We start from the raw sequence: 27,672 nt of genomic DNA, 5'->3' as shown, positions 1-27,672 counted from the left end.
CAGAGCCGCAATTACGTCACTCCTGCGCATGCGAGCTGCCGTTTATATAGTAGGTCAGGTTGAAAAAAAAGACAAGTCCATCTAGTTCAACCAATTAAAAAAAAAAATGTATACGATCCAATATACACAATCCTATACCCACAGTTGATCCAGAGGAAGGCGAAAAACCACAGCAAAGCATGATCAAATTTGCTACAGCAGGGGAAAAAAATCCTTCCTGATCCCCCGAGAGGCAGATATTCCCTAGCCTACAGGACTCTGTAGGAACAGCCAGGCTGGTCGTTCCTTCAAAGAACTATGGGCTGGTGACGTAACCGGCAGCATGTACAATAAATATCTCTTAAACTGTGCACGTTTATGAGATATTTACAGTACCTATAGGAAAGCCTCATTATAGGCGTACCTATAGGTACAAATTATGCATGGGAGTTTAATTAGTGGACATGTATACATTTAGAGAATAAGAATATTGTTCAGCACCTTTACTTAGATTTTTCAGCAATAAACATAAAAGGGAATATTTGACACTTGAAAAACTGAACTTGGCCTTGCCTAAAAACAGCCAAAGATAACAGTTCAAAATTGGAGGCACTTTGTGATACCTGAAGGTATCAGGTTTATTCAATTTAATGCCCTTGGAGACCCATGAATCTAAGGGATTCAAGGCCTGTATACCAAAGCCTTGCGATATCTCCAAAGTGTAGGTTAATCTCACCCCATCTTAGCTTTCATGTGCCAGAGCCTCCATGGGCAGTAAAGGCTCTGACATTGACCATCAAATGTTTCAAGGCAGGGCTCATTACCAGTAAGGACAAAGTAATCAAGCCAACTGGCCACACTGGGAAACTGAGCTAATTTTTAAAACACAGCTACCTGCAACTCCACACTCTAGTTACTTCTTTGCTTTTTAGGTAATTTATTATTATCGAAACAAGAGCTTAGCCAATGTATTAACCACCTCACCTGGTTATTTAGGAAGCCCTCCACCTGTTTAGTATCTCTAAGGAACACTTGGAAGCTGTAGCCTTGAGAGAGTAGCTCATGTCGGTTTTCCCACATTTGACTCAGCTCATTCCAGCCAGTGTCTAGAGCCTTAAGCCGCTGTTGCAGGAACATATACTGGGCATCAGTTTGACCATGAGTTACTTCTTCACCAACATCGGTTATCCTCTTGTAGTCTGCTCCATAACGTTCAATTTCATTCTTTATGCTTTCATGCTGTGCAAGGAGACGTTCTGCCTCAACCAAGTCAGCTGGGACATCCTCAGATGCTACGGCAGTCTGAGCCCGAGACAGCCAACTCTGAAAGTCATCCAAATCACGTAAAAATCCTTGTAACTTGCTTGCTTCCCCTAGGGTTTCTTCTCTTCTTTTCATGGTGTCCTTTAAATCATCCCAAGTCTCATCTATCTCAGATAAACGACCAGTAATAGCTGAAGCTCTTTGTGGATGTTCTGAAGCAAGCTTATCAGCTTCTGAACGAAGGTCCCCAACTTTTCCTTGTATGGCTTCCAGATCACGTTCCATACCAGTGAGCTTGCGTTGAAGAGCTGTAACTCCTGCCAAGTCATTTCCCAGGCTCTGTGTGGACTCTATAACTTTGGTCTTTTCTCTCATCCAGCATACAGTCTCATTACACTCCAAGTGATAATTTTGTATTTCTAGAGCAGAGTCAAGAGCGTTCCTCTTTTGACCAACCAGCTGGCGGAACTGATTCCAACTGCAAACAATAAAAAGGGATTGAGTACGTAAAAAGGGTTTAGGTTTTAAAATACATTTTTAAAGCCTAGTTAAAAAGAAAAAAAAATATTAAAGTGAGAGGTGTCTGTTGGGCTGCTCTGTCCTCATTTTGCAAAAATGTCCCTCCTCCAATGCCCCATCCCTTAATTCTATTAACCCTTGACACACCATAAAATTACAGCAGCAGGGCTTGAGCATCCAAAGAAGAAGATTCCTGCTAAAAGAGGACACAGCAACACAAGGGACACATTTCGCTGAAGGTATTTTATAGTAATGTTCTTAAAAAAAAAAAAAGATTGCCTAAATAGTTTTAAATTTGAAATCACGTAATTACACAGTTGTCACCCAATACTTCAATGTAAAATTGTGCTGCAGTCAGTGCTGTATTTTGGCCTAGGCCAACAAGGCCCAGGCCTAGGGCGGCACTTTGCAGGGGGGCAGCAAAAAAGCTGCCCCCCTCCACATGAGACTCTATTGGCCACTGTTTGCTAGAGCCACCTCTCTCACCCCCCCTCTCTCTCTCTCTCTCATCCCCCTTTCTCACCCCCCCTCTCTCTCTCATCCCCCTCTCTCTCTCTTTGATCACCCCTTCTCTCTCCCTCACCACCTCTCACCCCCCCCTCGTGAGATCTCAGGGGTTCATGCTGGGACTTGTAGTCCTTCAATTTTGGAGGGAGTTACATCGGTTAAAAAAGGAATGGGCAAATTTACATAGGAGGGGGGGCGCCCAATTTTAGTCTTGCCTAGGGCAGCACAAAACCAAAATACACCACTGGCTGCAGTATAGGTCTGTCATATTTATTGTATTCCATGGGCATCAAATTTTAGGGCCCTGTTTAGAAATCAAGCTAAAAAAGTATAGTATCAAAAATTATCAACAGGTGACATTTTAAAAGCATTTACTGCTCATCAGTTTAGAGTAAATCATAAATGTCTTTATTGCTTTCATTTCAACGTTCGTGGTGATATGCAACATGTGTGGTGCAATCTCTGTTCACACACACACGTGCATAGGTTAGCATTTGTGGGTGTGAACAGGCTGGAGGAGTTAATTTTCATCATTCTTAATTTTATAATCATTCTTTTATTTAAATGGCGTGTGCTTGATCAACTGTGCACCCAGCTTTCTACCTAAGATTGTGACCGCTTTGATCTGGAAGCATTTAAAGCTGAGCACTTTGGTTCACACTTCTGCAAAGATCAGGGGGATCCCCAAGCAGCAAACTTCAGTCAAGTAAATGTGTTTAAGGCAGCTCCACAGCCGCTTGTTTGCAAACCCTAATTTCTTGCAGCACATGTCCTAACCCTGTAATAGTGAAGGATGGCAAACATCAGAAACTTTTTTTTAATATATATATATATATATATATATATATATATATATATATATACACACACACACACACACATATTACATACATATACATATGTATATTTCTTGGCAGAGCTTAGCTCTGCCAGGGTCTGGAAAGCGATTTTGACCCAGAATTCTCAACCAGACAGGTTGAGGGGCTCCAGTGAGCTTGTGACATGAAGAGGAGACTGGCTTTTCAGTTTCCTAATGCATACCTCCCAACTTTTGAACTTCAGAATGAGTGACACTGGAGGAGTGAAAAGACGTTGCAGTAAACTGTGGGCGTATTTTTTGTTACGCGCTATTTGCGCAGTGGTCTTTCAAAACGCCATGGAAAAAAATAAATTTCACTTAATTAAGAAAAACAAAAAAATAGTTAAGTTAGCCGATTTTTTTTCTATATTGTGAAAGATGATGTCACGCCGAGTAGATACCCAACATGTTACGGTTTAAAATCGCGCACACCCGCGGAATGTCGACAAACTACGGTCAATAAAAATCTCCATAGGCGATACTTTAAACATTTTTAATGGTTATCAGTTTAGAGTTACAGAGTAGCTTTTTTTTTTTTTTTAATTATTGCTCTCGCTCTGGCGATCGCGGTGATACCTCACGTGTGGTTTGAACAGCGCTTTCATTTGTGGGTGCGACTTCTGTATACGTTTTCTTTCGTGCGCGAGCTCACAGCGATGGGGGCACTTTAAATCTTTTTTTCCCTCTATTTAATTTTTGAACTTTAGCACAGGTTTTTAAAAAAAAAAAATAAAAATCTGTTCCCTTTTATTGCTGTCACAAGCAATGTAAACATTCCTTATGACAGCAATAGGCAGTGATAGGTACTCTAAATGGATGGATCGGAGGTCTAAAAGACCCCAGACCCCTCCACTGCACTTCAATGTATATAAAATGCTGGAAACTGCATTTTTGAATACCGTCACTTTTAAATTCAGGACCTTTAGCCGCCGAGTAACCCAGACGTGACGTCATGAACGCGGCTTCTGGGTCACATCATCGGAGACCCGATCGAAGGTCTATCCGGCTTCGTTCGGGACTCCAACCAGCCAGCGGACGTGCCCGCTAGTTGCTCGGGTCTACCGGTGGGACGGGAGACCCTGGGCAGAGCCGTGGAAGGCGGTCGGGGGGGGGGGGGGATGTCCCCTCCCGCTCGCTGGGGTAACGGCTGAGCAGCTCCCGAGCCACATCGGCCATTACTGCCTGAAAGCCGACCGCCGACTCTAAAAATTGGTACCGGGATGAAGCCTCTAGCTGCAGGCATCACGCCGGTACAACCACTTCTTGCAGATCACGTAGATCTACGTGAGTATGCGGGAAGTGGTTAAAGAATAAATTCAATAAAATAATCAGGGACTGCATATCAACCAGCAACTGTTGAGACAATGAAGACTTTTGATAGAAGTATATATTGTACAGTATTGTCTATATAGTGCAGGAGTGTGTAAAGCAGAGCACAGGGGTTGGGGAATGCTGCAGTCAGTGAAGGGTTTAGGAGACATAACGCAGGCTGCAGGGGTCCAGGGTGTGTAATGCAATGTGTGCAAGAATCAGAAGAATGTAGTGCACAGAGGGCTGTAATATAAGCGACTGTGAGACTGCAGACATCATACAAGCGACTGCCAGACTGCGGACATGATACAGGGGTTGTTCAAGACCGCGGAAAGGCTTCAGTAGTATACAAGAGACTGTGAGATACCGGAGACATAGTACATAACATACTACAGAAAAGTGTCTGCAGCACTGTCCTAAAATGTAAAATGCTGTTAAAGTCCAATTTTCTTGAAGATGAAAAGTACATAAATGATCCCTTCCAGTGATCATGTGCCAGCAGTATAAGGGTTACCTGCAATTGTCCAACCTTCTGCTATAATCCTGACAGAGGATTCCGTTCAGGCAGAGCAAGGTGCCTCCTCCCCCCTCACAGAGTGACGAATGCAGACTGCAGAGGCAGCCGGGGAGACATCTCGGCTACCATACAAAGTGTTACACACGCCGCAGGAATACCGATACTCAGCCTTGATTCGCCGGGATTCCGGGACATGGATCAGTTTGCGGGACAGTCCTGGCGAATCAGGGATGGTTGGGAGGTATGCTAATGATTTTCTAAAGACCATTTTGGGACCTGGAGATTTCTAAGTGATCCGGGTGGGATGAAATCTCCAATCCTGGGTCCAAGTATTCAGAACAGCCAGCATAATAATTGGTCAGGTGTGTGCTTGGCTTTTAGTAGTAACCTGACCATGGTTCTGGGCTTTACCCCAGCAGACAAGTCTGGCCCAGGAGTCAGGAGGACTTCATGTGGGAGTCAGTGAAGCAAGAGGCTGCTAGCTGTGTGCACCAAGTTGGACAGTGAACAGTCTGTAGGAGACGGGCGCAGGCCTGGAGTGTAAGGCCAGAAAGGCAGTGCTGCAAGTACAAACCAAAAGGGATGAATATTGTTTGTTGAAAGAGAAGAAATGCTGAAAACCCCTGCGAGGGAAACCCATGTTTGTGATTGTAAAACAGATACCCACAATGCCTCTAAATAAAGGAATAATGAGTAGCCCCAAGTGCTTAGGAGATATCACAGACCTAGTTATAATGCTGCTACTTAAAAACTGTATATAAAAGGATGTCTCCTGTAGCAATAACCGAAAAATCCAGTAGTGCAACAATGGTGGCACCTTCCTGCCACAACTTAACCACACAGTACTAGTACCAATACAGTGCCAATAGTGCAAACATAGGATCACAGAAATAAAAAACCTCAAAAATCAATGTAACATGAATATCAATCTGTTAAAACTTTAAAATTCTCCATATGATAAGCACACAAAAAATGGTCCAAGGAGAACTCTTCATATAATGTGTGTTGAGACTATGGGTCACCAATCTCCACCACCGACGTGTCCAGGGAAACTGAAAAACGCACTCACCAAATGCTGTTGCTTAATCAGTCTCGTAACTAAGCTATAATGCAAGAATCTCAGGATCACACTGGAAAGCTGTGAACACATTAAAAGCCAGTGATCGGATTGGAAGCTGTCGAGCACGCAGCTGCAGACTGGTGCTTTGCACCTTTAGCGTGGCTAGACAGCGCTGCCTCTCCCATGTTCAAAATGTCAAACGTGTTACGACACATTGTACATTTAGCACGTCCTGGGTCCTGATCTTTCTCCAGCCACCTTTCATACTTTTCATCATGAAGCCATACATTTTAAAGCTGCATTTCCCTGGCATTGCTACACACTAACTTTAGTTGAAACAGCGTTACCCCCATAAAGTTTTTAATCCGCCTAAACCCGAAATTTGACCAATATACTGTAACTGGAGAAAAAAGATAAATGGCCGCTCCTGCTTGGGGATAAAGCTTCATTTCAGGCAGTCATGATGGAGGTACATCCGGACTGGTATGGATGGCAGTCAGATGCACAAAATGCAGCGCTTACTCTTTAGGCCCAAGCCACAGTCATGATGGATGTGCAGGTGGACTGGTATGGATGGCACAGATGCACAAATGCAGCGCTTACTCTTGTCTATACTCAGGGGTCAAGTCCTGGGAAAAAAAGTTTGGGGCTGTGGACATGATACAGGAGGTGGTCAGGGGCTGACAGTGGACATGGTACAGGAGATGGTCAGAGGTTGCAGACATGGTACAGGAGATGGTCAGAGGTTGCAGACATGGTACAGGAGATGGTCAGAGGTTGCGGACATGGTACAGGAGATGGTCAGAGGTTGCGGACATGGTAGAAGAGATGGTCAGAGACTGCGGACATGGTAGAAGAGAAGGTCAGAGACTGCGGACATGATACAAGGTCAGAGACTGCGGACATGATGGAAGAGCACTAGGGGGGCCGGAGAGCACAGGGGAAGCAGAGAGCACTGGAGGAGCTGAATGGCACGGAGGAGGGGGGGGACTGGAGAGAATTAAGGGGGGGGGGTTTGTAAAGCATTGCAGGGGAGTTGGAAGGCGCAGGGGGGTTGGAAAGCAGGGAAAACCAGGGAGATGGAGAGCACTGTCTGGGGGGAACTGGAAATTACTGAGGGGGAGCCAGGGAGCACAGGGGGGGGGGCGATGAAAAGCACTGTGGGGAGCTGAAGAGCACCGTGGGGGCTAAGAGCACGGTGGGGGGGTGCTAAAGAGCACTAAGGGGACTAAAGAGCACTGAGGGGGGGGGTTAAAAGCACTGGGGGGGGTTATTAACACTGAGGGGGGCTAAATAGCACTGAGGGGGGCTAAAGAGCACTGAGGGGGGCCAGCAAAGGAAGTTGTATAGGAGGGGGACGGGGCAGCTGCATATAGATGAATTTAACTTTCCATATTCCTAATGCAGCCACTGAGAGGAGGAACAACAAGCATTCAGTGACAGCATGAGGAATATGGAAAGTTCAATTAATATATATGCAGCTGCCCCATACCATCCCCCTCCTATCCAGCACACAAAACAAGGCTGCTCAGACACTCTCACTGACCTTCCTGCCGCTGCCTTCTTCACACAGCGATGCGGGCAGCCCGGCAGACACGGGCCTGACAGCCCCCCCCCCCCAGTGCTTCCTGACACCCCCCAGTGCAGCGATGTGGGGGGCCCCGGCGGACACCGGCCTGACACCCCCCAGTGCGGCGATGCTGGCGGCCCGGTGGACACCGGCCTGACACCCCCCAGTGCGGCAATGCGGTCAGCCCAGCGGGCATCGGCCTTACACCCCCAGTGCGTGCGCCCCCCCTCCCCGCTGGTACGCCCCTGGGAGCGGGGACAGTAAGTGCACTATTTCTTGGTTTCAGGTTTAGGCGGATCAATCCGCCGCAGAGTTCCCAGCCGGTCACGGTCTATTCCTATTGAAGAGGCCAGTGACCAGGCTTGAGCTGTGCTGCGCGCTGTGGCTGATTAATCCGCCTAAACCCGAAACAGAGAAAATAGTCCACTTACTGTCGCCCGCTCCCATGGAATACAGGGGGCCCGGAGACATATTTTCTAAATTAAATAGTTGCACAATATTCCATGACTTCTCCAAAACTTAGTGGGGTTTACTCATTTTCCATAACTTTTCCAGGCCTGGAAAGTGTCATGTCAAAATTCCATGACTTTTCCAGGATTTTCATTACCGTACGAACCCTGTCTCATACTGGTCACTGGAAGTTCAACATGGCACCTCGTGGCAAAGAAATCTGAGGATCAGAAAAACTGGATTTTTGACTTACCGTAATATACTTTTCTCTGAAGTTCGTTGACAGAGGCAGCTCCATATTCTTAACCATTGTGTTATGCTGCCCCCTACAAGAGTAGGACACTAGGCAGAAAAAATCTTTACCACGCCTATGGGGCATTCCATGAAGGCATACACCCACTTCAGTTTTATTGGAAGCAGTCTCAGAAGTAAAAACCCCAACCGACTCAGAAATAGAGGAGTGGGTGCTGCGTCTGTCAATGAACTTCAGAGAAAATTTTACGCTAAGTCAAAAATCCAGTTTTCTCTATCGCTCATTGACAGATGCAGCTCCATATTCTTAACCATTGGATGTCCCAAAGCAGTATTTGCATGAGGGTGGGAAAACGCAGAGAAAGAACATAATTCCACAAAGGCTAAAATTAGCCAACCAGGTAAAATTGAGCTCAACCAGCAGCAACTGGAGCTCACCTAAAAACAATATACACCCTCAAAGAGAAAAATTGCTCTTTTAAACCGCAGCCTGCAAAACCTTGTGGGCAAAAGAAGCATCCGAGGACGTCAACACATCTACTTTGTAGGATTTAGGGATTGTGTGCACAGATGACCAAGTTGCCACCTTCCAAACTTGTATTACTGATGCCTGATGGCGAAAGGCCCAAGAGGCACTCAGCGCCCTAGCAGAATGCGCCTTCACAGGGAAAAGGTGGAACCTGACCCTTAAGTGAATACGCCTGTACCACCGTCTGCCTGATCCATCTGGATATGTTTGCGGCAGACGCAGCCAAACCCCTCCAAGGTCCTTCCGTAAAGACAAAGTCTGATTTCCTGAAAGACTCAGTAACCACCAAGTAAACCCCAATTGCCCGAACCACAGCCAAAGAATGCAAAGTAATCTTCGTGGGATGTTTGGGCTTAGGACATAAAGAAGGCAGTACAATGTCTTATTTAGATGGAAATCAGAAGCCACCTTAGGAAGAAATGACTGACTAGGTCAAAGTACCACTTTATCTTTGTGGACCACCAAAAAAGGCGAACGGCAGGAAAGCGCCACTAATTCAGATACTCTGCGAGGAGAAATAATAACCACCAAAAAAGCAATATTCTGAGACAGTATAAGCAGAGGAATCTCCTTCGTGTTCTCAAAAGGAAGCTTTTTAAGAACAGACAATAACAAATTCAGGTCCCACGGCGGTAACAGGGATCACCTCGGAGGAGCGACATGATGGAAGAGTCCAGAACATGATGCAAATCAACACATTTGAGGCTAAAGGACGTTGGAAAAACACAGCCAAGGCTGACACTTGGCCTTTAATAGTAGCCAAGGCCAACGTCTGTTCGACACCTCTTTGAAGGAAAGCCAAGATCTTAGCCATAGAAAAAAAAAGGCGAGGATACACCTTCATGGATTCACACCATGAAATGTACGAATTCCACGTACGACGATAGATCTTCCTGGAAGTAGACTTCCTGGCCTTCAACAGTGTAGGAATCACTGAATCCGAAATACCCCTATCCTTCAACACCTGGCTTTCAACAGTCACCCCATTAAAGCCAGTGACTAAAGCAGGATGGAAGATCAGCCCTTGAGACAGCAGATCTTCCGAGAGGAAGTCCCCAAAGAGTATTTTACCAAATCAGCGTACCAAGACCGGCGAGGCCAGTCTGGAGCCACCAGAATGACTGGAATCCCGTCCACCTCTATTCTGCGCAGAAGTTTCAGCGGTAGAAACACATAGATCAGCCGATAACCCCAGGGAGCCCTCAGGCATCGGCTAGGGGATCCCGTGGCCTGGCTACAAACCTTTGAACCTTCTTGTTGAGGCGAGAGGCCAACATCGGGTGTCCCCCACGAGCACCCAGGCGATGAAACCCCTCCGGGTGTAGAGACCACTCCCTCTGATCCAACACCCGACGGCTCAGGTAGTCCGCCTGCCAGTTTTCCACACCTGGGACGTGTACCACGGAGATAGCCAAAACTAAATTCTCTGCCCATTTCAAGATCTAGGCCACCTCCTGGGCCGCTAGGACACTCTTGGTGCCCCCTTGATTGATGTAAAGCCACCACCGTGGCATTTTCCAATTGAACCCTGACTGGACAACCATGTAGACGATTTGTCCAGTGACAAAGGCAAAGCATTATTGCCCTGAGTTCCAGAACATTGATCGGAGTTCTGGACTCTTCCACTGTCCAAGAAACCTGGGCGCACAGGTTACCCAGCACTCCTCCCCAGCCTGATAGGCTGGCCTTGTTGGTGACTATGGTCCAATACAATGGAAGGAAACTTGCCCCGGCGCAATGCCAATGAGCGAAACCACCATAGAAGAGCAGTCAGTGTTGTGACTCAACCAAATCACAGAATCCAAACTACTTTGGATCTTTGGTCCATTTAACCAGAATTTCCCTCTGTAATGACCTGGTGTGAACTGAGCAAATGGGACTGCCTCAAAAGGTTGAGACCATCAGGCCTAGGACTCTTATGCAAGTTCGCAGAGAAGACAGATTGCTTGACAACAACAAACGAATCGCCCCCTGCAACTTCTGCAGCTTGTCCAGGGGAAGAAAAACCTTTACCGAAGTGGAATCCAGAGTAAGACCCAGGTAGACTAGTCTTGAGGATGGTACCAGGGCTGATTTTTCAAAATGAATGGTCTAGCCGAAATCTTGCAGAGCCCTTACAGCAATGGCCAAATCCCCCAACAGAGCTGAATGAGAACCTGCTCTTAACAGGAGATCATCCAGGTACCCCAGGACCACAATGACCCTTTGGGGTAGAAGTACCAATATCGGAGCCAACACTTTTGTGAAGACCCTGGGAGCAGAGGCGAGACCAAAGGGTAGTGCCACAAATTGAAAGTGCTCCTCTCCCAGAGCGAAGCAAAGAAAATGCTTGAGTCCTGCGTAGCTAGGGATGTGTATATATGCGTCCTTGATATCAATAGAGGCCAACAGGACTCCCTGATGTAGGGACGCCATCACCGTGCGAAGAGACTCCATTCGAAACCTCTGTACCCGCACAAAGCGGTTCAGAGCTTTGAGAACCGGGATTGGATGCACTTTGCCACCTTTCCTGGGCACAGTGAACAGGTTTGAATAAAACCCCTGAAAACGTTCCCGAGGGGGAACCGCACAATTACTCCCTGTGACCGCAGATCTTGCACCGCCTCTTGTAGGTCCGTTAACTGATCTGGAGATAGGCGAGGGTTGGACGGGAAGAACCTGAATTCGATCTTGTAACACCATCGGATTAGTTTGTGAACCCATTTGTCCTGAATCAAGGAAGTCCATGGTTCCGGAAAGAAGCAAAGAAGTTCCCCCCCACCCCAGAAATGGGTGTGGGCGTCCCTTCATGCAGACAAAGATTTGTCCACAGATCCAGATTGGCCTGATCCATGTCTTCTTGGAACCCCCAGAAGACCTGAATGGCTTAGCTCCTTTCTCCTGCGACCCGGAGGTATGAAAGGGCCGTCTATGAGCAGTAAATAAAGGCCCCCATCTATTACAGGATGCCCTGCCCTTGGTGGATTGGGGAAGAATAAGAGTGCTCTTCCCACCCGTAAGACCTTTGATCAACTCATCAAGGGAGGATCCAAACAGCCTTTTTGAAAGCCTGGTCCGCAGACCAGCTTTTAAGCCACACCATTGCTTTGAATAGCAACCTCCACCTCAGACACTCTGGATACCAGTGGAGCCGCATCCATTGACGCATCACATATATACAAAAGAGCTTGGAGCATTTGGTCCGTTCGCTCTATCAGGCCCGACAAGAGCTACTCCGTTTCCAAGTCACCTTTTAGCAACTTTGCCCATTCCGTTATGGTCTGCGACACCAGAGTGATCACAAAGACCGGTTTCAGCATTGAGCCCGATATCATGTGCAACTGGCGGGACAGAGACAGTCAGTCTATTCACAGGGTCTGTAAATACAGGAACCACAGTAGACTTTTGTTAGTCTGGGAACCGGATGATCTACCTTTGGTGGTACGGTCCATCTAGGGGATACCGCCTTTTAACGCATTTAGACACCACTAACATTTGATGCGCCCCCACTGTTCATTGACGTTGTCAAAAAAAGTTCTAGACAGGGAAAAACCTTGCTCAACTTCTGGGATTTGCAGGTGCCAAAAGACACCTGCGCCCCTGACGCTGTAGGAATCATCCACCATTTTTAGGGTTTCCTGCACTGACACCATAAGTGCCTCCACCAGCATACTTTCCCGCGTGGCTGGTGACGAGGATACATCCTCCTCGCCATGAGAATGCGAAGACGCAGATCCACCAGGATGGCATGCGTCCGCGGCGGCCATATCTACCTCAGAATCTGAGGATACTAGAGAGGCAGGGGAAGGCATAGGGCGCTTTATACTAGTGGCATTTTTAAAAACGAAATCCACTTTTGACACCAGGTTTTCCAAAACTGCTGTAAATGCAGATAGGGACTGCTACCCTGCAACCGCACTGAGGGGGTCTGTGGGTGAGATTTGGTCCTGGGAATCCATATTTATTTAATACAACAAAAACAGTGTCACTTTACGAAAGAACTGCAAAAAATGCCATCCGCACCCCTTCAACAGCGGCACAAGTCCCAGCCTAGCACAGCCTGCAGCAGGGTGAATGAGAAATACCTACAGGGACCCCAGTAACATACCACCAAAACGATATGAAGGGATATAGAAACGTTCTGTGCAGAGAGAAAAATTATGACATAGGAACAGGAAATATCTGGGTCACCCTAGCTTCTCCCTGCTGTCCAACGATCGTGGACTCAAAAAAATGCCCACCCCATGCATTCCTATGGGGGAACTACCAAAACATTGGCTGCCCGTGCAAATCAATGGGAACATTTTTACATTGATGCAGAGCAAAACTACAGCAAAATGGCGGCCCCCACGGCAGGCCATGTGGTCTCTAGGACCCCTTAGGGGGGTTATTATACAGTAGCATTGGGGGGTCCCCAGGAGGTGCCCCCACCAGGATAAACCCCACCCACCACAGAACCGCCACAGCAGCTGCAATTTATCCACTCCCCTGAGGTAGGAACCTGATTGTGGGGGGGGGGGGGGCCTGGTATCACCAAGAGGCCAGGGGAACCGCGGGATACCCGAGGGTCTGCCTTTCCTAGGGAGGGGCCCACGTCCACCCCGAGGCCGCCAGAGAAATGGGGGGACACTTACTCTGATAGCCAGGGGGTACGCTGCGACTCAGGGTGACCCAGGTCGTATGCGTCCCGATGAAGGTGTTTCACTTGCAGGCCAGCCCCCGTCCATGGGGCTCTGTCGTGGCGAGGCCTAGTGCTGGACTATAACCTGCACACGCACGCTCGCTGGCGGGGCTGGGAGACCTTAAGAATCTAGCCTATCCAGTCTGATATCCAGCCGGCTTTTGCTTGTAGTTCTCTCAGGAACAAAAGTAACTAAATAATATAGTCTTACAAAAAGGTTCCCATAAAAAACAGCTAAGACTGAAGTCCCAGCAGGGAATTAGGTCCTACTCCTAAACTAGGCCGAAACAAACTGAAGCCTATAGCAGAGTGTGTGGGTTTATGCCTGCAGGGACAGCCCCATAGGCGTGGTAAAGCTTTTTCCTGCCTAGTGTTCCACTCCTGTAAGGGGCAGCATAACCCAATCGTCAAAAATATGGAGCTGCGTCTTGTCAATGAATGATAGAGAAAGCCCTCATTACTTTCTTTGTACTAGAAAGCAAAGTGGTTACTAGAGGTTCTGAGAATCCCTTAATCATCAATAGCTCCTCCTCAAATACCAGGCGGTGAGGTTTAGCCTGGCTACATCTGGGTGGGGTTTTGTGCTATCTTGGCATTTCATGGCCTCTGAAACTGTGATAAGTAGTGAGGAGAAACAACAATTTACGGCCTTAGAAAGCCTAAAGGCAGTGAGCAGCTTTTGGGGTCCTGTACGTGGTTAGACTGCCAAAGTCTCACACATGGGTTATCCCCATACTGAGGAGAAGCAGCAGAATGTACTTTGGGTTGCAATTCCACATATACCCATGGCATGCATGAGCAATATATCCTTTCAATGGTAACTGTGTAAAAACTTGTCATTTTTCAAACACCTGTGACAAAAAAAATTGAATTTTTGAAAGAACTTACCATAAAATTATTTTCTGAGTCCTCTGACAGACGCAGCTACTTCATAGTTTCCTCACAAATGGGTAATGCGCCCTCTACTTGAGTAAGAGTAGGCAGTGAAACTCAGAAAAACTTTTCACTAGACACACCCTTAGGGGCTGTCCCTTCAGACATTACCCCAGACACACCGTGCTTACTAATCAGTTTCGTAGCAAGCAGTGAAGGAAAAGACAACCAACCCCAAGCAATAGAGGGACGGGGGCTGCATCTGTCAGAGGACTCTGAAAATAATTTTACGGTAAGTTCTTACAAAAATTCAATTTCCTCTTACGTCCTATGACAGACGCAGCCACTTCATAGTTTCCTCACAAATGGGACATCCCAAAGCAGTGTAGGCATGAGGGGTGGAAAGAACACAACCAACATAATGGTAACAATCCATCAAGGTCAGAGAAAAACGTAGCCAACAGGGCAACAGAAGTTCAACCAACAGGAGCTAACCCCAAAACAAATATTCACCCTATGAAGAGAAAACCACGTCTCTTCAGCAAACAGCAGCCTGCAAATCCTTGCATCCGAGGATGCCATCAAGTCAATCTTGTAGAATTTTGTAAAAGTGTGCAAAGACGACCAGTTCGCTGCTTTACACACCTGAGCCACAGAAGCCCGATGGCAAAAAGCCCAAGAGGCACTCATAGCTCTAGTAGAATGAGCCCTCACAGGGAAAGAAGGCACCTGACCCTTTGGTGAATAGACCTGAACAATAGTCTGTCTGATCCATTTGGAAAAGGTTGCAGCGGACACAGCCAAACCCTTACGAGGTCCCTCAGGAAGGCCAAATAGGGAATCAGACGTCCGAAAAGATTCCTTGGCCGACAGGTAAACCCCGATCGCCCGTACCACACCCAGCGAATACAAAGCAAATTCCTTGGGATGCATGGGCTTTGCACAAAGCGAAGGCAAGACAAAATCCTCAATGAGGCGGAGGGCAGACACCACCTCAGGGAGAAAAGATTGGTTGGATCGCAGAACCGTAACCCCATGAACGACCAGGGAAGGCGAACGGCGAGGCAGAATCACCAACTCAGACACCCTGCGAGCAGAGGTGATAGCCACCAAAAAGGCAACTTTCTGGGACAGCAAAGGCAGAGATATCTCTGAAATGTTCAAAGTTGGGCCGTTGCAGAACGGACAAAACCAAATTCAGAATCCAGTGAGGTAAAAAGGAGAGCACCTTGGCAGAGCTAGACGACGCACTCCTTGAATAAAGGTGCGAATCAAGGAGTTCGTCGCAAAGGGACGTTGAAAGCCAAAAGGCTAAGGCAGATAAACCCTACCTGTAACTGGGTCTAAAGCCAAACATTTCTGCAGGCCAAAAACCCTGACCACCGAAAGGAGCGAGGATGCGACCCGTGTGACTCACACCAGGCAATGTACATCTTCCAAGTACAAGGATAAACCTCCTTGGAAGTATCCTTCCTTGCTTTTAACAAGGTAGGAATCACAGCATCAGAGAGACCGCTTTCACGCAACACCCGGTCTTTAACAGCCATGCCGTTAAAGCCAGCGACCGCAAAGCAGGATGGAAGATTGGCCCTTGAGGCAGCAGATCCTCGCTCAGAGGTAGCCGTCAGGGAGGTTCGATGACCACCCCTACCAGGTCTGCGTACCAAGACTGGCGAGGCCAGCCTGGGGCTAACAGAACCTTGGCCATCTCCTTGGCAGCCCGGGCACTCCTGTGCCCCCTTGTTGATCGATGTAAACCACAGCCATTGCATCGTCAGACCGCACCCGAACCGGGAGACTGTGCAGTCGAGGCGTCCAATAGAGCAGGCAGAGCTTGATCGCCCTGAGCTCCCAGACATTAAGCACCAAGGAATTGATCGACAGATCGCCCAACAGGATCAGGTGAGAACCCGTTCTCAACAGGAAATCGTCCAGATACCCGAGGATTGCAATCCCTTTGCGCGGGAACAAGGCTAACACCCCGGTCAAAACCGTGGCAAAAATTCAGGGTTTCCGGGCACCTGGAACAGGGGTGAAGAAAAAACCCAGAGACTCTTCCTGCCAATGAACCGTCACCAGCACTCCCTGCGCAAGTGGAGCCCGCACCGCCTCCCTGGGATCCCTCAAACGAAAGGAGACGGCAGAAGGAATCTGTCTGCCGGGCGAGACCGAAATGCAATCTTGAACCCCGATGAATTAGTTTGTGAACCCATGAGTCCTGAACCAGACACCCAGGGGTCCCGGAAGGCAACGCAGACGTCCCCCCACCCACGAATCGGGTGAGGGTGTCCCATCACGCAGAGGAGGAATCGTCTGCCAAACCAGACTGGCTAGGTTCAGGCTCATCCGACCAAGTCTTCTTGTCCTCTGCGGAGGCTCTGAACGGTTTCTCTTTTTCCTGTGCCAACGAGGCACGAAAAAACCCCCAGCGAGCCTTGAAGGAAGGTCCCCACTTACCTCGGGGTGCCTTGCCTTTTGCAGATTGGGGGAGAAGAGTACTCTTACCCTCGGTAAGACCCTTGATTAGCTCATCCAAGGAGTTAACAAAAAGGCGTTCCCCACATAAAAGGGAAGATCAGACACGGCCTTCTTAGAAGTCTGAACCGCCGACCAGCTCTTCAGCCACACCATGCGGCGAAAGGCAATCCCCACTGCAGATACTCTTAGCAACCAGGGGAGCCTCGTCCAGGGCCGCATCACACAGATAGACCATTGCCTGGGCCATCCGGTCCGTGAGCTCAATGAGAGTCGAAGGAACCTACTCACCTAGCAAGTTGCTTTTAAGCACCTTATTCCATTCCGCAACCGTCTGAGAGACCAGTACAGAGGCGAACACAGGCTTGAGGAGCGAGCCCACCACCAAGTGTAGGTGGCAGGAAAGTGATTCCATGCACCTGTCCACTGGGTCCTTAAACACCGGGGAGTCCTCCACGGGTACAACCGTGGACTTATTCAACCGGGAAACAGTGTGGTCCACCTTAGGTGACACTGTCCAGCGATTGGAAAGTGATTGAGCCTGCAAAGGGGTAACGGCGATGAAAACTCTTGTGCACCGCCAGCACGTGCTTAATGCGCCGCCATTGTTCGTTCACGATATCGTGAAACTCCTCGAGGCAAGGGAAAACATGACCCAGCTTATGGGCTTTGCGGGAGCCAAAGACAACCCGCTTTCCTGACTGTGTGGGCTCATCATCAATGTGCAAAGTCTCCCTGACTGAGCGAATCAGTGCTTCCACCAAAGTACGGTCCAGCTCTGCGGCCGCGGAGGACTGCTCCTCCTCTTTGCTGCCTGAGGACAGGGATCCCTCAGGGAGGGCAGTGTCTGTGGCAACCACATCAGGCTCTGAATCAGAAGATAGAGAGAGGGCATTGCCATTTTTTAATAGAAACTTATGACATGACAAGCTCCACTTTGGACGCCAGAGTTTCTATGGCTGCAGACCTAGACATCAGGGAAGGCGATCTGGATGACCCGGATGCACAAACAAGATCAGCAGGGAAATTTTCACTCTGGGACTCCAAATTGGCAAGAGACAAAAAAAAAAAAAAAAAGGTGAACTGGCCCTTTAAATCCATGATTGCGGTCCGCACCGCTATATCGCGCTGCCGCTGGAGTCCCCCTTTAGCTAGCAGATATACTGATAGAGGCTAAGTGTGTCTGAAGAATGCCCAAAAGGACGAAAGACCCCCTTACTGTGTCAGAAACCAGATCAGCTATCGCTCTCCACGCTGTCTGCATCAAGTGAAATTTTTGGAGGAAGTGACCAAACATCACTAAAGGCTAAACCCCCTGAGCCACAAGAACATGAAGCTATAAGAAAACATAGGAAGGCACAAGGAAAAATCGCCGCTGCCCATACAGCGCAGCCTGCCCGCAGTCAAGATGGCGCCTGAGGGAATCCACCACAGGGGACCCCCCCAGGACAAGGTAGAAGCTACACCCCCCTAGGCGTCAGAAGCCGCTACAGCGCCCCCATCGGGAGCAGGGAGGGCAGGACCTGTCCTGACAGGCCAAAGGGATCTTACAGAGACCGCAGCTCTGCCATCCCCAGGAGAGGGCCCAGAACTCCCCCACAGATTGACTGTCCCAGGGACACAGGGGGGGTTGTATCACTCACCATACCATAGACCGCAGGGCTCTGCTTCGAGGCAGCTCACCTCCCACCCTGAGTGGGGGGTGCTGCCAGCCATGAGGGGTATGCTGCAACTCAGGGCGTTCCAGGTCAATGTGTCCCAGCGAAAACCTCTGTTCGCAAGCTCGTCCCCATTCGTCAGGGCACCGTCTTGGCGAGGCCTGGGCGGACCTCAACCTGCTCACGCTCGTTGGCCAGGCTGGGAGACCATAAGGATCTAGATTATCAAGTGCGAAACCACAGCCAGGCTGTCGCTTGTAGTTTACCAGGAGGACCCCCCTGACACTAGCTAGCGATAGTGGGTAAAGTAAATTAAACATTTCTCAAAGAATTAAAAAACTGAGACCGGAGTCCCAGCAGGGAAAACCTAGGTTCCTACTCCTAAACTAGGCAGCAAGAAACTGATTAGTAAGCACGGCGTGTCTGGGGTAATGTCTGAAGGGACAGCCCCTAAGGGTGTGTCTAGTAAAAAGTTTTTCTACGAGTTTTACTGCCTAGCCTTTCCGCTGTAGAGGGCGCATTACCCATTTGTGAGGAAACTATGAAGCGGCTGCGTCAGTCAGAGGACGTAAGAGAAATTAAATATTCAATGGGCTCGACATGCCTCAAAAAAGGAAATTCCTTGGGGTGTCTACTTCCAAAAAGGGGTAATTTTGTGTGTGGGGAGGGGGGGGTTGTACTGCCTTGCCATTTTAGCACTTCAAGAAATGAGATGGGCATTTATAAAGTAAATACACCATAGTTTGTAGATCGTAAATCAATACATTTATGCTTATTGAGATTTTGTTTTTATCAAAGACATGTAGCTAAATACATTTATACAAATATATATCGCAAAAAAATAAAAACAGCAGAGATGATCAAGTATCACCAAAAGAAAGCTCTATTTATGGGGGGGGGGGACAGACAAACTTCGTTTGGGTACAGCATTGCATGGCTGCGCAATTATCAGTTGAAGTCACACACTGCCGTAATTGTAAAAAATGGCCTGGTCATTAAGGGGGCAAAACCTTTTGGTCCAGAAGTAGTTAAAATGGATTCAGAAGGGTAGTCCCCCTGCTTTGGTAACAGGCTCCCTATTACCTGGCATATATACATGCATGACCGATAAGCTTTCCAGGTCCCCCTTCGGGCTACTACCCAGCCTGGTCCTCAAGGCCGTCATATGCCAAGGCAGGCCTTCTATGGGTTAAGACCAGGCAAATTTACAAGTACTAAGTCCCATATTCTCCAGATTAAACAGTTAATCAGATACCCCAACCATTTCCGGTTGCACTAGACGCATCTACAAGAAAAAGCAGACTGGAGCCGACGCATGTTTTTTGAGACCCATACTGCTTGGTGCCCAGGTGGAAGTCCTAGACCAACTCATGGCGCAATTGGAAGACAAACCCAGAAGATAGCCCCCTCCTACCATTCCCAAGTACACCGCTTACTACATAATTCATTAAACATCGCTGCATCCTCCTAGTAAACCTAGGCTTAAACCCCATGTTATACTCTGGACATTCCTTCAGAATAGGAGCTGCTTCGGTGATTGGGAACAAGGAGTTCCCATTCACATCATTAAGAAGTTAGGTAGGTGAAATTCATTCTGCTACTCCAGGCATATCACCGCATCCACACGTTGAGATGTCTCACGCATTTTTACTCTTGAGTGACTAGTCTGTAATACAAATTGTTCAATAAACCCCTTTCCTCCTTCATCCTTCGGTCTTTAATTTTGCCCCCTTTTAGACATACTGTCCACATGACCACAGCACAACCCAGGTCACTATTCCCCTCTCCCTCCCTTACCTTCTTGTACTATTTCTAAGAGACGCCAAGTACAAATAAGAAGGCTGACTGCAGGTCAGCCTGTATTTGTAAGAGGAGTCTCGCTCCATAAATACCTGCACTCAACCTTCTCATCTAGTCAACATTACCTTTCACGTTACCCCACCCACCCACCCACCCATCCCTTTAACTTTTTTTTTTTTTCTTATTACTAATTAGTTCGAGTATGCCCCCTTTTAGGCAGGTCACTATTCCCCTCTACCTCCCTTACCTTCCTGGACTATTTCTAAGGACTCCAAGTACAAAATACAATATATACATACACACACACACACACACACACACACACACACACACACACACACACACACAGTGCATTCAGAAAATATTTACAGTGCTTCGCTTTTTCTACATTTTGTAAAGTTACAGCCCTATTCAAAAATGATTAAATTCCATATTTTCCCTGCAATTCTACAAACAATATGCCATAATGACAATGTGAAAGAATTTTTTCTGAAATCCATGCAATTTTATTAAAAATAAAAAAAGCACATGTACAGAAGTATTCAGTCTTTGCTCAAAACTTTGTTGAAGCACCTTTGGCACCAATTACAGTCTCAAGTCTTTTTGAGTATGATGCTACAATCTTGGCACACCTATTTTTGGGCAGTTCTCCCAGTCTTCTTTGTAGGACCTCGCCAGCTCCTTTAGGTTGGACGGGGCCATTTTTAGATCTCTCCAGAGATGTTAAATCTGGTTCATGTCTGGGCCACTCAAGGACATTCACAAAGTTGTCCCATAGCCCCTCCTTTATTATCTTGGCTGTGTGCTTAGGGTCGTTGTCCTGTTGGGAGATGAACCTTCGCCCCAGTCTGAGGTCCAGAGCATGCTGGAGCAGGTTATTGTCAAGGATGTCTCTGTACATTGCTGCATTCATTTTTCACTTGATCCTGACTAGTCTCCCAGTTCCTGCCACTGAAAAAAACATTCCTACAGCAAGATGTTGCCACAACCATGCTTCACTGTAGGGATGGCTAGGTAATGAGTGGTGCCTGGTTTCCTCCAGACAGGACACTTGCCATTCAGGCCAAAGAGCTCAAACTTTGTTTCATCAGAGCAGAGAATTTTGTTTCTTATGGTCCGAGAGTCTCTCGTGCCTTTTGGCAAACTCTAGATGGGCTGTCATGTTACTTTTACTAAGGAGTGGCTTCTGTCTGGCCACTCTACCATACAGGCCTTAATAGGGGAGTGCTGCAGAGATGGATGTTCTTCTGGAAGGTTCCCCTCTCTGCACAGAGAAATGCTGTAGCTCTGTCAAAATGACCATCGGGTTTTGGTCACCTCCCTAAGGTCCTTCTCCCCCGATTGCTCAGTTTGACAGGGCGGCTCACTCTAGGAAGAGTCCTGGTGGTTCCAAACTACTTCTGCTTACAGATGATGGAGGCCACTGTGCTCTCATTGGGACCTTCAATGCTACAGAAATTTTTCTGTACCCTTCCATATATCTGTGCCTCAATACAATCCTGTCTCCAATTTCTTAGACTTCATGGCTTGGTTTGTGCTCTGACATGCACTGTTAACTGTGGGATCTTATAAAGACAGGTGTGTGCCTTTCTAAATCATGTCCAATCTTTACCACAGGTGGACTCCAACAAAGTTGTAGAAACATCTCAAGAATGCTCAGCAGAAGCAGGACAGCTCAATTTTTTGAGTGCCATGGCTAAGGCTGTGAATACTTATGAGATTTTTTTTGTTTTCATTATTTTTAATAAATTTGCAAAGATTTCAAACAAACTTGTTCCACGTTGTCATTATGGAGTATTGTTAGTAGAATTTTGAGGAAAATAATGAATTTAATCCATTTTGGAATAAAGCTGTATGTAATTAACAAAATGTGGAAAAAGTGAAGCGCTGTGAATACGACCCGGATGCACTGTATAAAACACACACACCCTTACCGAGCATTTAGCTGATCTTTCAGGTCTCGGATACTTTCTTCATTTCTGTGGTCAGTGCTGAGAAGCTGTGCAGCTACTTCATTCACAGATGCTATCCTGGATGCTAGGTTGTTCATTTCTGCTTCTAGTGTCTCAAACCTTCAAAAAAAGCAGGGAAATGATGAGTACAAAACACAAAAATTATAAACATACAGAAATAAAAATGAACTTTGCATCACTGTTTTAGCAAGAGCAATAATTCTAGCACCAGACCTCCAGTGTAACCGGTACCCTGTAAAAGGCATTTGACCACCTCAATACTGGACACTTCCACCTCCTTCCTGCCCAAGCCAATTTTCAGCTTTCCGCGCTCTTACACTTTAAGCCCTGGTTCACATAAATGCAATGCGGGAAACGCACAAGATTCACACTCCAAAGCAATTGTACAGCCTCCATGGGATCTGCTGCCGGTGTCAATGTCATCCTAACAGATCGCAAAACGCAGTGGGATTGCTAGAATCAGATCGCATGGCTGTGAACTGCCATGCGATGCATGTGGGGGGGGGGGGATACTGCACCATTTTGGTGTGGGTGCAATGCAATTTTAGCCATGCATAATGTATGGCTGATATCACAACCCACAGAAATCGCATGTGATGTGCACAGTAAAACGGTGTGATTTCTGCAATGTTTTCCACGCACCTAGGCTAAAATGACAATTTAGCTTTCTTCCTAGAAATAGAGCTTTCTTTTGGTGGCATTGAATCACCATTGGGTTTTTATTATAGCTTGCGCTTAAAAACGAAAAAAAGTGTCTGACAAGGCTATATAAAATTTAGCAAAAAAGCTATTTTTCCTCATACATTTTGAATAAAATTTATATTGCTATATGTGTTTGGTAAAAAAACTAAAATTAGTGTACATTATTTGGCCTGTGTGAAAGTCTACAAGCTATGGTACCAATCATTGAAAATTGATTACACCTGATTTACTGACGGCCTTTTACTTTGAGACCCAAAAATGCCAGGACAGTACAAATATCCCCCAAATGACCCCTTTTTGGAAAGTAGACAGTCCAAGGTATTTAGTAAGATGTATGGTGGGTTTTTTTAAGTTCTATTTTCCTACAATTATTTGAAAAATAAAGCTCAATCTTTTTTTTTTTTCCACAAACATGTCATGTTATTTCTCACACAGTGTAGGCACGATATTTTTTTTAGCAGAGGACCTACAGAATAAAAGGATAGGTTTTGCAATTTTTTTTTCATGTCACATGGTATTTGGCAGTGGTTTTTCTAATGCAAGTTTTTAGGAGAAGATACATTCATTAATTGACGGACACAGCTCCATATCTTCTTTGACCCTTGGGTTATGCTGCTCTCCATGGAGCTAAGCTTTTGCGCCAGGATTTAAAAGGGAGTCAACATCCTCCTGAGCTGGTGGATCAGTTGATACAGGTTTTACAGTAGATCTGTGATGCCTCTCTGGATGCGGCCCCTGCGACACTTTACTGCATAATTTGGCTGAAATACTGATCTGCAGACCAGGTTTCCAAAAGGGGTTGACTGTTCTCCCTTTTGTAGGAGACCGCCTGTTCGGAGCTTCTATGGGAGAGATCATTGAAGGTCTTTTGGGAGGTAAGAGTATTCTGCTTCCACAGGTTGCCAAGAGCAAAGAGCCTAGTCGTTATCATGGTCCTTTCTTCTCAGCTCACAAACGGCCCTTTCATTCCACGGGCTCACAGGACAAGGGACAAAAGTCGACCCGTAACTTTACAGGAGGTTCCAAGAGGCCCTGGGCTGGCAAGTCAAAAGCGGGTTCCACTGGTTCCGCCGACAAGCCCTTCTCTGCCTGGGGTGGAAAATTAGCAAGCGGACGACCTCAGTCGACAGGCATTGGAGCTGGGCTAATGGTCTCGTCACCCGGAAGGGTTTCAACATTGGTGTCTCCAGCGGGGGGGGGGGGGCGCCCGATGAGGACCTGTTGGCCTCTCGCCTCAACCGGAAGGTTCAGAAGTTTGTGGCAAGATCTAGGGATCCTTTGGCTGCGGATGCTCTGGTGGCCCCTTGGGGTCGGTATCGTCTGATCTACGAATTTCCTCCACTACAGCTTCTGCGCAGAACCAAGGCAGAAGGGATTCCAGTCATTCTGGTGGCTCCAGAATGGCCTCACCGGTCTTGGTATGCAGGCCCTGTAAGGCTGGTAGCCGATGCTCCTTGGAGACTCCCTCTTAGGGAAGATCTTTTGTCTCAAGGGCTGATCTTCCATACTGCTTTACGGTCGCTGGCTCTAGAGGAATGGCTATTGAAAGCCAGGTACTGAAGGATAGAGGGTTGTCGGATTCTGTGATTCCTACACTGTTAAAAGCCAGAAAATCTACTTTTAGGAAGATTTATCAGTTTGGAGGGCGTACTTTTCTTGGTGTGAGTCTCGGGGGGGATTTCTCCCTGTTCCTTTTTGGAGTCCTGTCTGCTGTAGTTTCTACAACAAGGTGTAGCTAACTGTTTGGCTCCGGGCACCATCAAGGGCCAGATTTCTGCCTTGGCAATATTTATTCCAACGGCCGTTGGCTGTAAATTCTTTGGTTCACATGTTCCTCCAGGGGGTTCGCCACTTGGCTCCTCCGGTAAGGTCTCTGGTACCTCTGTACCAAATTTAGGTACCAATCGGTTCTTCAAAAACGCCTTTTGAGAATATTCTTAAACTTCCTCTGCTTACTCTGTCACAGAAGGTAGCTTTTTTGGTGGCTATTACTTCTGCACACAGGGTGTCAGAACTGGCTGCATTGTACTGTCAGTCAACTTACCTGGTGGTTCACAGGGACAAAGTGGTGCTATGTCCCTGTTAGTCATTCCTTCCTAAAGTCGTCTCGGGTTTCCACTTAAATGAAGACATTGTGTTGCCTTCCTTGTGCCCTATGCTGACACATCCTAAGGAAATTGCCTTGCATTCCCTAGATGTGATTCGGACAATTGGGGTGTACCTGACAGCAACTGAGTCGATTCGAAAATCGGATTGTTTGTCCTTACGGATGGATCTCGTAAGGGGCAGGCCGCATCTGCTGCGACCATTTCCGGATGGATCAGGCAGACGGTGACACAAGCCTATTCCATTAAGGGTCAGGCTCCTCCTTTCCTCCTTTCCCTGTTAAGGCACATTCTACAAGGGCATTTAGTGCCTCCTGGGCCTTCCATCATCAGGCGTCAGTGGTTCAGGTGTGCAAGGCGGTCACATGGTTGTCTGTGCATACGTTCACCAAGTTTTACAAGGTGGATGTACTTAAATCTGCGGATGCTGCATTCGGCCGCAACGTTTTGCAGGCTTCTGTTGCCTCTTGAGGGTGTATTTTTTCTGGTGGTGAGCCTCTTGAGGGTATATTTTTTCAGGTGGGGAGCTCCAGTTGTTCCTCTTGGGTATCTATATCGGAGTGGATAGATCCTTTCATCCCAGTGGGAGTACACCACTCCAAGCTAACCAGGAATTGGATTCTCTGCTACAACGGTTTAAGCTCATTTCTCCGTTTTTTGTGGTAAGAGTCCACCTTTATCACAGGGTGTCACCTTTCTACTGCACTGCCACCTCACTAGTTATTACGCTAACATTGGATTGGTTTGCGGTAAGAGGCCACCTGAGCACCTTAATTTCAGTTTATGAAGCACCATTTGCCTGAATTCTTTACACGTCACCCTGGCACGGATTTACTTTTCATCATCTAGTTTTAGTGGATTTAGACATTCTTCACATTTGAGAGACATTTCTTTTTGTGATTATTTTGCTTGTTTAAAATGTTTGTACCACATTGTGATATGTCACGTTTGTCATTATTTTGAAGCGCGCTCTATATAATTTAAAATCGCATTATATATTATATTTTCTTTTTACCTCATATATTTTCCAGTGCTGCTTCTATTTTATTTTATTGATTTGCGCACCTTTTTACTTTTTCAATTATTTCAGTTTGCTTTTAAATGAATTGCACAGATTATAGCAAAATAGAATGTGGCCTAGTGCGATCAGTAATGTGGTAATGTGCCCCAATGCCTTTATAATATCTCCATACAACCAATTTATTTGTCCTGGGATTTTAAAATGAGGCACAGCCAAAATGTTGGTTAAGTATCCTCATGGAAAAAAAAAAAAAAAAAAAAGGAAGGACTGAGAAGCTACATTTTAGAGAATAGCTCTTGATCCATACATCTATTTTAGGTGCCATCATGGATTTCCCACCCCCGTTTAATCTGCTTCCTGTTTGTCTCCTTGGTAGAAATAAAAATCTGAAGTGATTTATCTTGGTCTGATTGTTGTTAACTTAAAAAAACCTAGCATTTTTACAGGGGTTTGTATACATTTTATAGCAACTGTATATGCTTTACAGAGGCAATTTCTTACCCTATCCCTGAAGAAAGATCAAAATAAGAAAAAAAAATGGATTTTTGTGAGAACTTACCGTAAATTCCTTTTCTCTGAAGTCTATTGACAGACGCAGCTCTTATGCTTCTTATACCATTGGGTTATGCTGCCCCCTATAGGAGTAGAAATAGGCAGGAAAAAAAAGTTTACCACGCCTACGGGGGCTGTCCTTATACGCATAACCCCACACACCCTGCTCCAGCATATCAGTTTTGTTACAAACCATCCCCATATCAGAGGGGCGGGTGCTGCATCTGTCAATGGACTTCAGAGAAAAGGGTTGTACGGTAAGTTCTTACAAAAATCCAGTTCTCCATCGTCTATTGACAGACGCAGCTCTTATGAGTCTTATTCTATTGGGCCGTCCCAAAGCAGTGTAGGCATGAGGGGTGGGAAGAACGCAACCAAATAGTTAACGTAAACTCCATAGGCTAAACCTAGCCAACTGGGAACAACAGGAGCTCACCCATTAAAGAAAAAATCCCCTAAAGAGAAACAAAGGATTCTCTTTTAAACAGCAACCTGCAAAACCTTGCGGCCAAAGGATACATCCGAAGATGCCAACAAATCTACCTTGTATAATTTTGTAAATGTGTGCCCAGACGACCAAGACGCCGCCTTAAACACTTGCACTACTGAGGCCTGATGGCGAAAAGCCCAAGAGGCACTCAGCGCTCTAGTAGAATGCGCCTTCACAGGGAAAGGAGGAACCTGACCCTTCAATAAGCCTGAACAACTGTCTGCCTAATCCATCTGGATATAGTCGCAGCAGACGCAGCAAAACTTTTACGAGATCCCTCAGTAAGGACAAAAAGAGCATCTGATTTTCAGAAAGACTCAGTGACCGACAGGTAAACCCAGATCGCCTGAACCACATTCAGAGAGTGCAAAGCAATTTCCTTGGGATGCTTAGGACAGAGTGAAGGCAACACAATGTCTTCATTGAGAGGGAAATCAGACACCACCTGAAAAGACGGATTAGGTTGAAGTACCACTTTATCTCTGTGGACCACCAAAGAAGGCGAACGTCAGGACAGCGCCGCCAACTCAGACATTTTGAGGGCAGA

At 46.9% G+C, this 27,672-nt stretch overlaps 1 protein-coding gene across 3 annotated transcripts in view; it reads right to left on the bottom strand.

Moving 5' to 3' along the window:
- Positions 1 to 27,672, bottom strand: part of SPTBN2 (spectrin beta, non-erythrocytic 2) — a 1,240,451-nt gene that overhangs the window by 351,515 nt on the left and 861,264 nt on the right. For all 3 annotated transcript variants that reach the window (XM_082270338.1, XM_082270340.1, XM_082270339.1), the window contains 2 exons: positions 22,217 to 22,354; positions 964 to 1,720 (listed from right to left, as the gene is read on the bottom strand). In XM_082270338.1, the coding sequence (XP_082126464.1) occupies positions 964 to 1,720; positions 22,217 to 22,354 (895 nt within the window). The remainder of the gene's footprint in view (positions 1 to 963; positions 1,721 to 22,216; positions 22,355 to 27,672) is intronic.

Source organism: Pelophylax lessonae (genome assembly GCF_965119305.1).
Source record: "Pelophylax lessonae genome assembly, chromosome: 10".
Lineage (NCBI taxonomy): Eukaryota > Metazoa > Chordata > Amphibia > Anura > Ranidae > Pelophylax > Pelophylax lessonae.
This window is presented reverse-complemented; position numbering and strand designations above follow the sequence as displayed.